This window comes from Myxine glutinosa, chromosome 11 (genome assembly GCF_964187855.1).
Source record: "Myxine glutinosa chromosome 11, kmMyxGlut1.1, whole genome shotgun sequence".
NCBI classification, from domain to species: Eukaryota; Metazoa; Chordata; class Myxini; order Myxiniformes; family Myxinidae; genus Myxine; species Myxine glutinosa.
Genome location: NC_136271.1, coordinates 112,316,354 through 112,331,083, shown reverse-complemented (window position 1 = coordinate 112,331,083; position 14,730 = coordinate 112,316,354). Strand labels below are relative to the sequence as shown.

The following is a 14,730-nucleotide window of genomic DNA, read 5'->3' as shown; positions in this document are numbered from 1 at the left end:
TATTACCGGCGCGTGTTTTTTTCACTGTTATTACTTTTCAATAATAAATCCTTATATTATTTTCTGTACATATTTGAACGCAGTTTCCTGGGTGTTTCATTTTAATAGATAAGGCTGTGGAGCTCGTTGCGTCTGGCCTCCCGCGCGTTTAACTTTGTGTTGAGCTTGAATCCGCCATTGAGTTTTCGCCTCGGGAGTGTAAAGTCTCGCAATCGGTCATCCGTGTTACCCTACGGTGTTCACCAAGGGTAGTCACGCGACAAGTGGTGTCAGGAGTGGGATTTGAACCCGTCGGACAAATTTTTTTGTCCGCGGCGAGACATCGACACGGTCGGACAAATTTTTTTGTCCGCGGGGAGACATCGACACGGTCGGGCGTACATTGCGCCCGACGTTCGAACGCAAAATTTTTATAGTCGAGGCGGAGAAATTTAATAATCAATCGGGCAAACGGAGCGCGATATCGTGTCTTCGTCAAATTTAAATTGTTTCAGGAATTATTAAAATAAATACGCGCGCGGGAAACAATCTTCCGGAAAGCGGATGTCGGAAATTGATGAGATGGAAGTACGCAGCGAGGCCTCCGTCAGCGTCGGGAGTGAGCCGGAAATAGGGGAATTAGATGCAGAGGTGAGCCTTGGAACCTCCCTCGTCCCGAGCACCAACTTATCCCCCTCCCCCACCGGGGAGTCGGGAGTAGTAGGAACGGCCCCGACAACCGACCAGATGTTGGGTCAATTGCTTCGAAAAATGGAGTCCCAGGGGAAGGAATGTAGGGAAGGAATGAAGGGAATGAGTGATCGATTGGAGGAACAAATTGAAGGGATGGAAAAGAACAGTGAGCGATTGGGAAAGCAGATGGGGGACATGTACGCACAGAGAGAGCGAGCCAGTCGGGAATTGAATGAACAAATGAAGTCACAGGGGAAGGAATGGAGGGAAGGAATGAAGGAAATGAGTGATCGATTGAGTATTAAAATTGATGGGCTGGCAAACAAAATGGCAAAATTTGGAATTGCACAGGTGGATGGGGAATGTCCACAGGTGGATGGGGAATGTGTACAGGTAGATGGGGAATGCCTGCAGGTAAACGTGGAGTGTCCACAGGTGAGCGGGGAAGGAAATTTGGAATGTGAGAGTTGTAATGGGGAATGTTTCCCACATTCTGGCCTGGTTGTTTATCGGGACCGTGTGGATGTCACAACACCCCAACCGGGGGATGAATTTGGAATTGTGCAGCACCAGGGCGGTGGTGCGGAGCAAGAGGGGGTAGAGTTTTTGGGGGTCCATGCGATAGAGCCGGACCGGGTATTTATTGGGGATATTGATCAAAGCCTGGCGGGGCCAGGAATGATTTCTAATGATGAGGATGAGTTGATCCAGCGGCTGGAGACCTGTGACAGTCCCATGGAGGTAGAGCTTGTTCAGGCCCAAAGGAGTCTGGGGGAAGAGGTGAGTTGGTCCGAGGAGGTGGTTGGAATGACCGAGGGGACGCTCACTGTACACTGCTATTTGGAAACAGAGGCTCCAAAATTGGACAACCAGTTGGGGGAGTGTGTTGGCTCCGGGCTGGATTTGGATCTTGGAGGATCGGGAGATAGAGCTTCTGGAGATTTGGTCCCTGTAGGGAATTTGGATCAACTGCAGGGAGGGGCAGAACAACCGGTGGTAGAGGTTGTTCCCTGCAGCTGCGGGTTGGCAATGGGAATGAAAATTTGTAAAATAAAATGTAAAATAAAATTACAATGGGAAATTGATTTGGAGCAGCCATGGTGGGGATTGGTCCCCGGGCTGCGGGATTTGGACATGGAGAGGTCATGGGTGATGGCCTCGGGCAAAAGTTGCCCCTTTCAAAATTTGGGTATGCCGGCCAGCTGGGGGGCTGTGATGGCGAGATTTGGACGTGGGGTCCAGCCTTGGGTGTCGAGGTACGACCTGGGTCCCACGGGGGGTCTGGTGGAGTGTGGCGTCCCTTGTCCACCGGGGCGCCGTCCGAGCTGGTGGCTCGGGCCGGCAGGGTCACCGGACCCTGGTGGGGGTTAAGACCTCCAGGGAGGTCCGAGGTGGTTTCTCAAGCCTGGGATGGCAAATATTGAGGACCACTAGGGGGAGGTGTTGTGGGTCGCGCTTTGGTGGTGGCACTGCGGACGGCCAACTTGGGACTGATGTGGTGACCACCCGGGCATGCGGCCTGGCACTCTCCTCCAGGGACTCTGGGACAACCAGCATGTGGTGACCTGGCATGGTGGTTGGTCTATGGACGCGGGTCAAACCGAATGGACAGGGATGGAGATAGCCTGCCGGACAACCATTGGGGCATCTGTGGAACGTGATGGTGTGAGCGACCTTCCACAGATGCTCCGTTGTGATTTATGGACTCTCGGGTTGGGAAGAGAGCCATGGGGATGTGAATCGGGAGATGTGTAACGACGAGCCGAGCATATGGGCCATGCTCGGCTGGCATGTGTATGGCAAAGCATCCTTCTTTGGTGAGGTGAGTGAAATGTGACAAATGGTTGGCATGGGTAATCTGTGGGTTAGATGCAAATTTAAGGGTGGATTGTGAAATGCCATGGTGGACACTGTATAGTGACGCCATTATTGATCCAGGTGTGTAGACCAAAGTGTTGGAGGCTGTGATTAAATTAATAGGGTAGCAAGACACAGCTTTCAACTGGTTGCGGGGGCAACTGTGCTGATATTTGGGACGCGGGATGATGGGGATGTAGTTGTGTAGCCTGAGGGTCAACGTGGTGCCGTGCGTGTCCGAGGTGTGTGGACCATGTCTTCTGGGTGGGTCTCCTGGTGGAGCATGGCTGTTGACTGGACCTTGGTGTGGTCAAGTGTGGGTGAGCACTGGGGGGGGCTGCAGTTCTGTAGTCGGACTGGGGGATGATGGGGAGGTGCAGGGGACGTGGCTGTAGGGATGCCACGCACTGCGACCGTGCCCCCCAGGGCCGAGGTTGTGTGTGCGGTAGTGTGTGTTGTGGCAGCAAGTGCTCACCACATTGGCCAGCTGGGGCTGCTGCAGCTGTGTTCCTCGCAGGGGGGCTGAAGGATGGATGGTGGGTCGCACCCTTATGGACACTCATGGGCCATGTTGGCGTTTTGACTGCTCACCTTGTCCCGGTGACCCTTGCACGGTAGAGGTGCAGAGCTGTCGTGGCCATAGGTAGTTGTGTGGTGATGATCACCGTTGGATGCGGATCCACATACCTGCCAGTGTAGTGGGGACAAAAGAGAAATTTGGAAGGATTTGGTAGGCCCAATGTGAAATTTGGGGAATTGTATGGGTGGATTGCACTTTGAACCTGACCAACCTGCAACTACCTGCACTTGAGGTGAGTGTTTTGAGGAGTACTGTCCCAGGCTTCAGGATTTGCTTTGGGAAATTGGGGACATGTAATTTGGAGTTGGGAGGCGGGTGAGAGTGATGACATGGCCGGTGAGGGGATGGAATGGGAGCCACAGTGTCTTGTGGGTGGCGTATGTTTTTGTATTGTGGTTAGGTGTTTTGATGTGGTCGTGAGAGTGGAACCTGGAGAGTGAGTGATGATTATTGGAGATAATGAGGGGCGATAAATTGTGCTTTTTGGAAATGTGCTAATGGAAAGGTGTAAGGATTTAATGATTCGAACTGTGAATGGGATTTCACATTGGCAGGCCATGGCAAGCCTTGTAACACCTTTTACACCATCTATGAATTGTACTGAATTGTGCTGAGTTGTGTGGAGAATTGAATGGCAGCGGGGGAGGAAGTGTGTTTTGGGGACCATGGGTGGGGAAGGTGTGTGTGTCCGCAGGTACAGAGCAAGCTCTGAGGAGCGATGCCTGCGGGCCCCCCCTCTGCGGCAATTACCCCTGGCAGCCGGTGGTAACTGGAAATTGGAGCTCGTCGGTGGAGGGTCTGGTTGGGCGCCGCGGGGTGAGGAAGTCCCCCGGTGACCCGTGTTGCTGCGCGAAAGCAGGAGGCAAAGGAGCCTGGTGTGTGTGGAGACCCTCACCGGCGAGGTAACGGCGGAAAGGGGCTGTTGGGCTGTCACGGGGCCAAGAGGTAAAGGGGGGGGGGGGGCAATGAATTTGTAAGTCGGTTGACATGTTTTTGGGACTGCGGGCACCACAGCCTGATGCGCCCCCACCATCTTTTTGTGCGGTACCTCCCCGCTGCCTAGTTGAGGAATGCACACACACGTGAATGACATCAATGCCATGGTCCTGCAGGGGGTGTATTGGGAATAAGTGCTTTGTTGATTTTTGCAATGCCTTGATGACCTATGGAATGAGAATGAGTGGTTAAGGGGTCTGTGTAGCATGAATGTGGGCGAAATCCACCGAGCCGTGTCACTCACCTGTAACATCTGGACAGGGCCCGAGGAAATTTAGGGGGATGCATTGGGGATGGCCCCGCAGGTAAGGTTGAGTCTTGTGGCATCCACCGGGGGACGCGGTCTGTAGACCGGGGTATGTACAAAGATTAGAGTTTTGAGTTTTGGAAAGATGGTTAAGTTTTGTGGTTAAGTTAGTGTTGTGTGTTGTTGTTTCCTCCCTCCACAGGAACAACGAAGAAGATGTACATACTTGCATGATGGTTAAGGGGTTCAGCATGTTAAGGAAGTGTAGGTAGGTAGTCCGACTCACTTCCCACAGCCCTTCCTGATTTATTTCATAGGTTAATTAAGTGTGTGACAGTAAGTGTTAAGGCTGGAATGGTAGCCCTGCGGTGAACCTTGCAGGAGCTACGGTTCCAGGGGGGGGGCTGTGTTATGAATTTGGTAATGCAACATCTAGAGCTAGGTAGATCTGAATAGGTAGGTATTCGGCTGTCGTGACAGGGACTCTCCATGTAATAAGTTATTGATGTTCAGGCGGTTGTCGGGGTAAGATGTATGAGTGTGGATCTACCTGGAGATTCGAGTGTTAAATAGTGAGGGATTAAAGGTAACGCCCCTGTGAGTATCACCTAGTAATCAAACCTTTGTCCTTTATGGCACTGCAAACCACATAAACATTAGTTAGGTCCTTAGTGCAACATTAAATAATTCCCTTTCCCTGACATTGACTTCGTAATAAATGGGCACCACCAGGCCAAGAACACCGCCACAATACACCGCCACCGTTTACACCTCCAAGGCCTGCAAACCTCGCCTGCGCACCTCAAAGGCCTACCAACCTCGCTGGCACGTGTTACACCAGGACCGCGGGGTCACGGACGGGAGATGTCAGGAGTCGCATGCCGCAGAGGGCGTGACCTGGGCGAGTTGGGAGGCTATGATTGGCTGAGGAGCGCGCCAATGTGACGTCATCGGCCACCAATATAGGCGACGGTCGGACGCCATTTCGGCAGTTCGAGTGGAGTCCAGAGTTGAGTTGAGTTCAGTTCGAGTGGAGTCCAGAGTTGAGAGAGTTGAGTCGCAGAGTTCGTTGTTACAGTTCCGTACCAGAGTTCGTGGCAGTTGGCACAGGACACGGTTCGTTGCACAGTTCGTCGGAGTTGGCACAGGACACGGTTCGTTGAACATTCGTGACCACAGCTCGTTGCAGTTGGCAGTTGGCACTTGGTTTTGGTTGCTTCGTGCAGCCCTGCGGTGGACCGTTGGAGCAAAGGAGCTCGTGGTGTGTGTGGGCCGTTGGACCGACGAGGCCTGGTGGCGCTTGGAGGCGGACGCAGAGGGCCGTGGAACTTGGAGCGAGGTGTGCGATCGGGCCGAAAGGAGCGGTGTTGGACGGCAGCCACAAAGACGACGAAAGACCAGATAAGCCCGAATCCGCGTACATTTTGAACGACGTGACGTGTTCTTTTCGTAATTAATCTCCCTCGTTTTGTGTTTGATATCAGTCGTGTGGGGACGTCCCGATTTAGTTATTAGTATTACCGGCGCGTGTTTTTTTCACTGTTATTACTTTTCAATAATAAATCCTTATATTATTTTCTGTACATATTTGAACGCAGTTTCCTGGGTGTTTCATTTTAATAGATAAGGCTGTGGAGCTCGTTGCGTCTGGCCTCCCGCGCGTTTAACTTTGTGTTGAGCTTGAATCCGCCATTGAGTTTTCGCCTCGGGAGTGTAAAGTCTCGCAATCGGTCATCCGTGTTACCCTACGGTGTTCACCAAGGGTAGTCACGCGACAATATCATCTAACAGCACTGTTGCATATAATTTTAAAATGATTATGTCATAGGTCACGTAGTTTGGCAGCCATCTTGTGGATATAAAAACGAACCTTATCCGATCAACATGAAACTTCACAAACGTGATCCACTATCCATACATATGCAGAGTGATGACATCTACCCATTGTGGGACTATGTGGAGGCATATTGGTGACACAGTCACATTGTTCTAGTTTTTAAAAAAAATTTAAAAAAAAAAATAATTTCAACTTAAATCTTCAACTTCAATTGTTTATAAAATGTAATATCACGTATATTACAAATACATTTGTGCAAAATAATTGTTTGTATTATGATTTGTGTAAACCATGACAAAACAGCAACTCAGGTACAGTCATCTATCTATACTGTATAATCTACATATCTGGGCAGTGTCTGTGCTGTCACTGAACTACTCCCTCAAACTTTTGTTTCCGTGGTTGGGAAGTGTTTTTAATAACATGGCTGTGAGGTGTTTTGAATCACGTGGCTGTGAGGTGTTTTCAATCACGTGGCGGTGAGGTGTTTTCAATCACGTGGCGGTGAGGTGTTTTGAATCACGTGGTGCTGAGGTGTTTTGAATCACGTGGTGGTGAGGTGTTTTGAATCACGTGGTGGTGAGGTGTTTTGAATCACATGGTGGTGAGGTGTTTTGAATCACGTGGTGGTGAGGTGTTTTGAATCACGTGGTGGTGAGGTGTTTTGAATCAAGTGGTGGTGAGGTGTTTTGAATCAAGTGGTGGTGAGGTGTTTTGAATCACGTGGTGCTGAGGTGTTTTGAATCAAGTGGTGGTGAGGTGTTTTGAATCACAGGGTGCTGAGGTGTTTTGAATTACGTGGTGGTGAGGTGTTTTGAATTATGTGGTAGTGAGGTGTTTTTAATTTCATGGTGGTGAGGTGTTTTTAAGTTCGTGGGGGTGAGGTGTTTTTAATTACGTGGTGGTGAGGTGTTTTGAATTACGTGGTGGTGAGGTGTTTTGAATTATGTGGTAGTGAGGTGTTTTTAAGTTCGTGGGGGTGAGGTGTTTTTAATTACGTGGTGGTGAGTTGTTTTTAATTACGTGGTGGTGAGTTGTTTTTAATTACATGGTGGTGATGTGTAATCGTCCCAAACTTCCAGCCTGCACCTACTCCTCCCGTATGTATGTGCCGACGGGTTCTTTTTGAAAAAAACATATTCAACCTAAATAGCTTATAAAAATGTAATATCATAAACACTACAAATAAATTTGTGCAAAAGAATTGTTTGTATTATGATTGGTGTAAATCATGATAACACAGCAACTCAGTTACAGTCTTTATCCTCAGCTAAAACAAGCCCGTTCCTCTGTAACGACGCTTGGTGGAGCAAGCGTAGCGAGCCGAGCTCGCTGCACTGAGCATATATATGTGTATGTGTGTGTGTGTGTGTGTGTGTGTGTGTTTTGGCTGACTAATTCTTTTTCAATACTTATATATTGAATCACCTGGCAGAACAAACAGTATACTGCACTGACTAAAGGTATTTTAAACCAATTTCAATGGTTGCTAAAAGACAGGGCAGCATGTAGAATCATACTAACATAATCACAAGACTTTAAACAAACAAACAAAAAAATACCTCTTTTTGGGAGCAACCCCCACCCCGCCACCCCCAACCCTGTATACAACCCACCCCAATTTTTCTAATGTCATGAACAAACATTGCTACATCACGCGTGATTAAGGTTGTGGTCAAGTTTCATCGAAATTGTATGTGCAGTTTCAGAGAAGAAAGCAAACACCTATCTTGGCGGATCACACCTGGACCCACTTTGACTCCCGGCAAACTCCCTTCCACCTCGATTTTTTAAAATGCCGTGAACAAACTTTAGTCACAACACAACAAATATCATTTGTGCCATATTTGGTCGCAATCCCATCAGCGGTTTCGGAGAAGAAGTTTCAAGTGTTTCCGGACGGACGGATAACGCGCCATCACATCAGCTCCCCGGAACTCTGTTCCAGGTGAGCTAAAAATGAAAATGTTGGTGTGTCCTGGACTATTATACCTCAACGATAGAACTTGTTGAACTCCCCTTGTAGCACAGTGCTGTTGAGAACTTCTTCAGATTGCTCAATCGACAAATATAGGCACGAAATGCCACAAGGCCTATCTATCATGCTCATGTGGCATTCTAATACCACATGTCTTTTATGATGGGTTGTCTAAAATTTGTGCTCTTTACGCTTAAATAAGATAATTCTCCATCTAATTCGAGAAGTAGTGCAAATCCACCAAGTGCAATGAGAAAGTATAATGTGTAAACTCTTCACAATGCATCAAGTTATCTGTTGTAATGAGCGTTTTTGATACATAGGAGGGCTTCAGTGTTTATTTTGGTTCTAACAGCATCTTCAAACCCACCCCAGTTCAACCGCTGCATCACCTCGCAACTTATCAAGTGGTTCAGCAACTTCCGTGAGTTCTTCTACATCCAGATGGAAAAGTTTGCACGCCAGGCTCTTGCAGATGGGACGGTTTCTGCTGACGATGTTGTGGTCACTCGAGATTCCGAGCTGTTCCGAGTACTCAATCTGCATTACAATAAAAGTAACGACTTCCAGGTGAGATAGATAGATAACATGTGAACTATTTCAACATGACACTCTCGTAGCATGTTCTTACTGTGAAATGTTTTGGTCAAGAAAACTGAGTTGTGATTTACTAGTTTCTGGTAATTACAATCTTTTTTTTTTTCATTAGACCTTGACTAGTGATGCCGATGATGACAAGGTTGCATCATTGCTTCTGCTCTTTCTGCACACATGCATAAGTTGAGCGACCTCCTTCTGGAGAGGTGCCGGCCATGTTGTTTTGATAGACTATCGACACATAGGCCTATCTTCAGAGTTCAAATTATCCTAGATATCTGTCATTCCATTAATGCAAATTTCCTTTGCTGCTTCTACTTTGTGCATGACTGGTCTCAACAAAGTAGTCGTAACTGAGTGACCATCAGGATTACTTCATTGGACCTTCAACCAGGACTGCACCATGTCTTCTCTCAAACCCCTCAGGTCAAACTGCCATAAAAATCCAACTTTATATTCTCATCATTGGAAACTTGCAAAGGAGCAGTCTCTGGAAAGTCTTTCTCCCAATGTCCAGCACAACCTTTCTTGGACTGCCAACACATTCATTCTGACCCAGAAAGGAAAATTCCAATAGGGATTTTTTGTTTGTTTGTGACATCCGCCCCGGAAGGTGGATGGGTGGAGGTTACGTTTTTACCCCTATCTGTCTGTCTGTTGACAGGATATCTCAAAAAGTTATAGATGGATTCAGACAAAATTTGGTGGACAGGTTGTGTGTGTGTGACAAGGACGAAATGATTAGATTTCGGTGAAACTCCGGATCCAGATACTACAATTTTAAAGCGACTCTTCACCACTGAGAGATAGGGCTAAACATGATATACAGCATAACAAGATATCTAAAAAACGTTGTTGATGGATTCGGACGAAAATTGGTGGACAGGTTGGGTGTGTGACAAGGAAGAATTGATCCGATTTTGGTGCAGGGCTAACAAGATCTGAATCCAGATCTGGATCAGGGAATTTCTTAAAATTTCAAGTGATTATTCACCATTGAGAGATGGGGGCCAAAACCGTATAAACACCACCTTTAGAGGCCATTTTTCCCCGCAAGCGGGGGTTGGCCTTTTTCGGGAACCGTGGTTGTTGTTGTTTTTCGGTCCCCTTTTTGAAGCAATGTTTTACGGCCGGATGCCCTTCCTGACGCCAGCCCTTTTTGCCGCCTTTAGCGACAAACAGGGAATTACCAGTGAACTAGTCCTCAATTAGCCGACCTCGGAAGGATGACAGGCTGAGTCAACCCCCCTGGCGTTAATTCAGCGATCGACCGGGATTCGAACCCAGGATCCTAGGATCCTAAGCCGGCACCCTAGCCGCTAGCCCAACACCAGGGTTCATCCCAACTAGCCCAACTAGCCCAACTAGCCCAACATCAGGGCCAAAACCGTATATAGTATGATATTTCAAAAAGTTGTGGACAATTTATGACAAAACTTGGGGGATGAGTTGGTTAGGTGACAATAACGAGCTAATTCGATGTTAGTTCAAATCCGGATGCAAATGCGGCCTATCAGTGGGATACAAAATGGAAACTGTTCAGCCTGGCGGAGGTATGCACTCTACCGAGCGTGGTTCTAGTTCCATATGGTTTGCCAATGTTCATTAACTCGTCACTTAATACAAGGCTTTCGTCTACAGACATTACTTGATGGTTCAAAGTTGAAACCCCTGATGGTTATGGGAATCTCTATTCAGAATGTAGAAGTTCAAGGTTTGTTACTATCACAACCCAGACAGGTTAGCTGCTTCATTACCCACCGAGCAGCACCTACAGTCAAGGGCAAGTATGCCACCTGTGAACTATTCTGTCAGCCTCACCAATATGTTAACCGCCCACCTATTCCTTGTTTGTTGTCACTAATTGCAAGAATTTTACTCACATTTTCCTTCTCCTAATTTTCTCATGTCTGTTAAGTCACCTCTACATGTCTGCCCAAACCCATCCTTCTCTCCATTCCTTCAACTTGATGGCCGAACACCATGTGCTGTTGATCCTCAAACCGACCCTTGACCCTTATAACTCCCTATAAACTTGTTCATTCATACGTGCAAGTGTTGATGTCACAATGTTTTTTTTCCTTGCATATTCACTTGGATTATATATTTAATGTCGACACCTCATTAGTGATAATAACTGTGTGTAAGGTTTGTTCTTTCATATGCACGATCTTGTCTTCATTTTGAAAACTTATTGGGGGCAGGTCTTTGATTTTTTTAGGGCTCTAAGTTACGCACTTATTCTATTGATGCTGCAATACACGGTGTCACAAATTATTTAAAAGTTACTGCTTGTTACTGTTACTGTTAGTGTACAAGTTACTGTTAGGCGGTGTATTGGAGCAGTGTACAAGTTACGTAGGGAAGCCATAACCAAAGTGCGTTACTGCGAATGCGCACGCTCCACCCCCTGGTGACAGCAATCCCCAAACATTCCAGGATACAAACAACAACAACAACAACAACAGGCATTTTAAGGCCATTTCCCCTGCTAGAGCGGGGGTCAGCCTTGCGGGCCCCATGACAATCTTCTCCATTTTGCCCTATTTTATACATCTCCCCCTTGCCCGCATCACTTCTTCCACCCGCATTTCTACATTTCTTTCTCATTTTCCAGGATACATCAGAGCCTATGTAACTATTTACCCAGAAGTCATTTTTAAAAATCACTTGTTCCTGGCTGCTCCCAGAACTGTTTTGTGTACCATAGACAGATGAATGTGTGGCCGACATTTCCTGGTGGTCAATCCATGTGAACCAGATTCGGTGGCGTAATGGTTGGAGCATCTGTTCTTATTCTGGGAGGCCAGAGATTTGAACTCTGGCCGACTCATCTCAAAGACTTGAAGGAGAAGCCCTTTGGCTGGAACCTTGGTCAAAATCTGGAATTTTTGCTATGGTTGAAATGTTGGGTTGATCATTTTCCCCTCATCAGAATTCTTCCTGATCTACAACAGTGAAAACATTATGTTGGGCTAATGTTGACTCGTAGATGGGAGATCAGATCAGAGCAATAGTCACTTTATGCAAACTTTAATAAAAGTCAAAACTTTATCTGAACTCTGCACAATTGGTTTGACCTTTCCCTTCTAACAACACTCTCATGAAGGAAACATAAGAAACTCTAGGCCATAAATATAACTGCAGGCCATTATTGTACAAACAGGATTTATTTACTAGTCCACAAAAGGCCAAGATATGATATTCTCCAGGCCTCATTCATTTTAATAGCAGAGAATTTACATCCCACTTGTTCAAAAATATTTTCAATTCCAAGAATCTTACAGCTAAACGAACTTGCATGAAGTATTTTTTAATTTTCAAAAATTAGGAAATTGTTGACCCCTTCTCCCCCCTCCATCTCCCCCAACCCCATCATTGCAGCACCCATTCCTACTTCTTGTTCCTATGCACCTTTTTCTTCTTTACAATTACATCCATCCTCGCTCCCATCTTCCTCCTCCTCTTCCGATCTACCCCGCCCGCTCCCACCTCCCATACCTCCTCTTTCCATCCCACGTTCCCCATCCCTTCCCGTACGTACTTTGTGTACCTAATGTAATGTGTGCTCAACGTGCTTTGTGGAAGCAATTCGGGTGGAATAATAAACAAAAACGGTATTTCTAAAGAAGGTATATTAAGCACATATATTAGTCTCTCGCACGACGCCCTTTTTGCAGAAATACATTGTGCAATTGTGATATCATTGCTGGGAGTTATAGACAACTACTCTTAGTTGTTTGTATTCAATAAGCATGTGGGTAAAACATATAAAGACTTTTATGACAGAGCAATTACTGGGCCTGAAATGCAATAACGATTTATCCACTTTATTTTACCTCCTTATCCAACTGTTAACGGTGATGGAATGAACATTTTAACCTCAACATCCGCGGGCTCTTCCAATCTAACTGTTAACAATTGTTTAGTACTGAGGGATAAACAATATAACGCATGATAACTCTACTTTCGATGATGTTTTCTGTGCATTGTTAAAGACATCCTAATGACCATACAATGAAACCCCAATGATGTGTAAATGGCCTCAAAACTGTAAATACTCACAAACTCGCTTTGTAATTATTACATCCTCGAAGTGCCCGAGGTTATGTTTTCACCTCTGTCTGTCTGTTTGTCTGTCTGTTTGTCTGTCTGTCAGCATGATATCTCAAAAAGTTATGGACGGATTTGGACGAAACCTGGTGGACAGGTTGGGTGTGCGACAAGGCAAAAATTTTCATTTTTTGTATACAAGATCGAGGTTCGTGTAAGAGCTAACATTAATCACAAAAAAATAAACGGACACATAAGCCATAATAAAGAGAGTGGGAGACAAGATGGGGAGAGAGGGGGAAGCACACAAGTACAACATTTGAGAGCAGGGACATCGGGAGATCTGTGGGAGGGAGAAGGCTTGGGGGTGGGGGAGGAGGCATGGGAAGGGGGTGGGGTAGGAGAGGCAAAAAAAAACACAGACACTGCAAGGACTTCCAGGAAAGACGTCGGTATTTCAAAAAAGTGGATCAGGGGTGAATTAACGGGGGTAGAAAAGATCAAGGTTTTGGATGGGGGAGGATAAGAGATGGTGGTGAACAGCTGTTTTGAAGACCTGGAGGGAGGAGTGGGATTGAAGAGAGTGAGGGAGTTTGTTCCAGAGGCGGGAGAAAAGAGGAATGAAGGAGTGAAGGTGAGCAGAGAGTCTTGATTTTGGCAATTTCACCAGAACAGGGTTGCTGGCAGATCTTGTGCGACCTGTAGGAATATTTGGGGGACTATTGATTAGATTTTGGTGAAGATCCGAATTCGGAACAAGATACGAGAATTTTATTTTAAATTACAAGTGATTTTTTCAACATTGAGAGATGGGGCCAAAAACGATGTATTGCACGCTATTTCAAAAGGTTATGGACGAGTTATGACAAAACTACGTGTTTGAGTTGGTCAGATGACAATAACTAGCCGATTAGATTTGGTTTCAGGTCCGAATCCAGATCCGTAGCGCTCTACCTAGTGCAATTCTAGTTTATAGTGGATTATAGCAGGAATAGCAGCTACCTTTCACTAGCGCAGGTGACTGAACTTCTGTTCTGTCAATGCCACAATTACTGAGTTTAAAGCTGTAATACTTGGACCCTCTTTATCATTATTCGTCAGTAAATGGGTATCTCAGTATTCTGGTGTAGTTTGTGTCACTGACAGTAAATAATGCGTTTTAACCACGTTTGGGAAAAATAAATAATTCGACGACGTGTCATCTCGAAATGTGCCCCCTGAGGGACGAATTCATCGATTTGGCCAAAATAAGTCACGGTATAGATGTTTATCCTCATCGTCATGTAATGAATCTGGAATGTGTTCAGTTACCAAATTTCTTGAAGAGTGATCACCAAGTGGCTTAAGCACTCAAGCAAGCACTCCATTCGAAACCGTTGATAAGGAACTGCTGGCTTGGCAAGCGCTAGCTAGCAGCTTGGTAACTGAACACACCCCTGGGCATTTCGACAGCCTTCAGTATACATAGAAAACGCCAACAAAATGACAGTTAAAAAAAAAAAAATTAAAAGCTTATTTTCTTTGTAATAAAACGTACTTTGTCCTGTGTTCAACACGATTTTACTTTTTATGCCTTCGGAGGCGGAGGCATTATGTTTTCGTGTTGTACGTCCGTCCGTACGGGCTAAACCTCGTTTTTCTCTGCAACCGCATGCCCGATTGAGACGAAACTTTCAGGATAGGAGTGACACCCATGCAGAATGTTTTTATGACGTGTGACGTCATATGTCACGTGGTATGGCAGCCATATTGGATTAAACGCAAATAATTAAAAAATATATTTCTCAGAAACTGCTGAATGGAAAAATATGAAACCTGGCACATTGTGAAGTACTCCCAATGGGGAACAAAAGCATGATGATGTTGACATCAAAGGTGAAGTGGTATACCAGCCAAAAATGTTTTAATCGAAT

At 46.1% G+C, this 14,730-nt stretch overlaps 1 protein-coding gene across 1 annotated transcript in view; it reads left to right on the top strand.

Annotated features, from left to right (window-relative positions):
* Positions 1-14,730, top strand: part of LOC137436987 (uncharacterized) — an 82,728-nt gene that overhangs the window by 37,666 nt on the left and 30,332 nt on the right. The window contains exon 4 of the mRNA XM_078787003.1: positions 8,543-8,737. Coding sequence (XP_078643129.1) covers positions 8,543-8,737 — 195 coding nt within the window. The remainder of the gene's footprint in view (positions 1-8,542; positions 8,738-14,730) is intronic.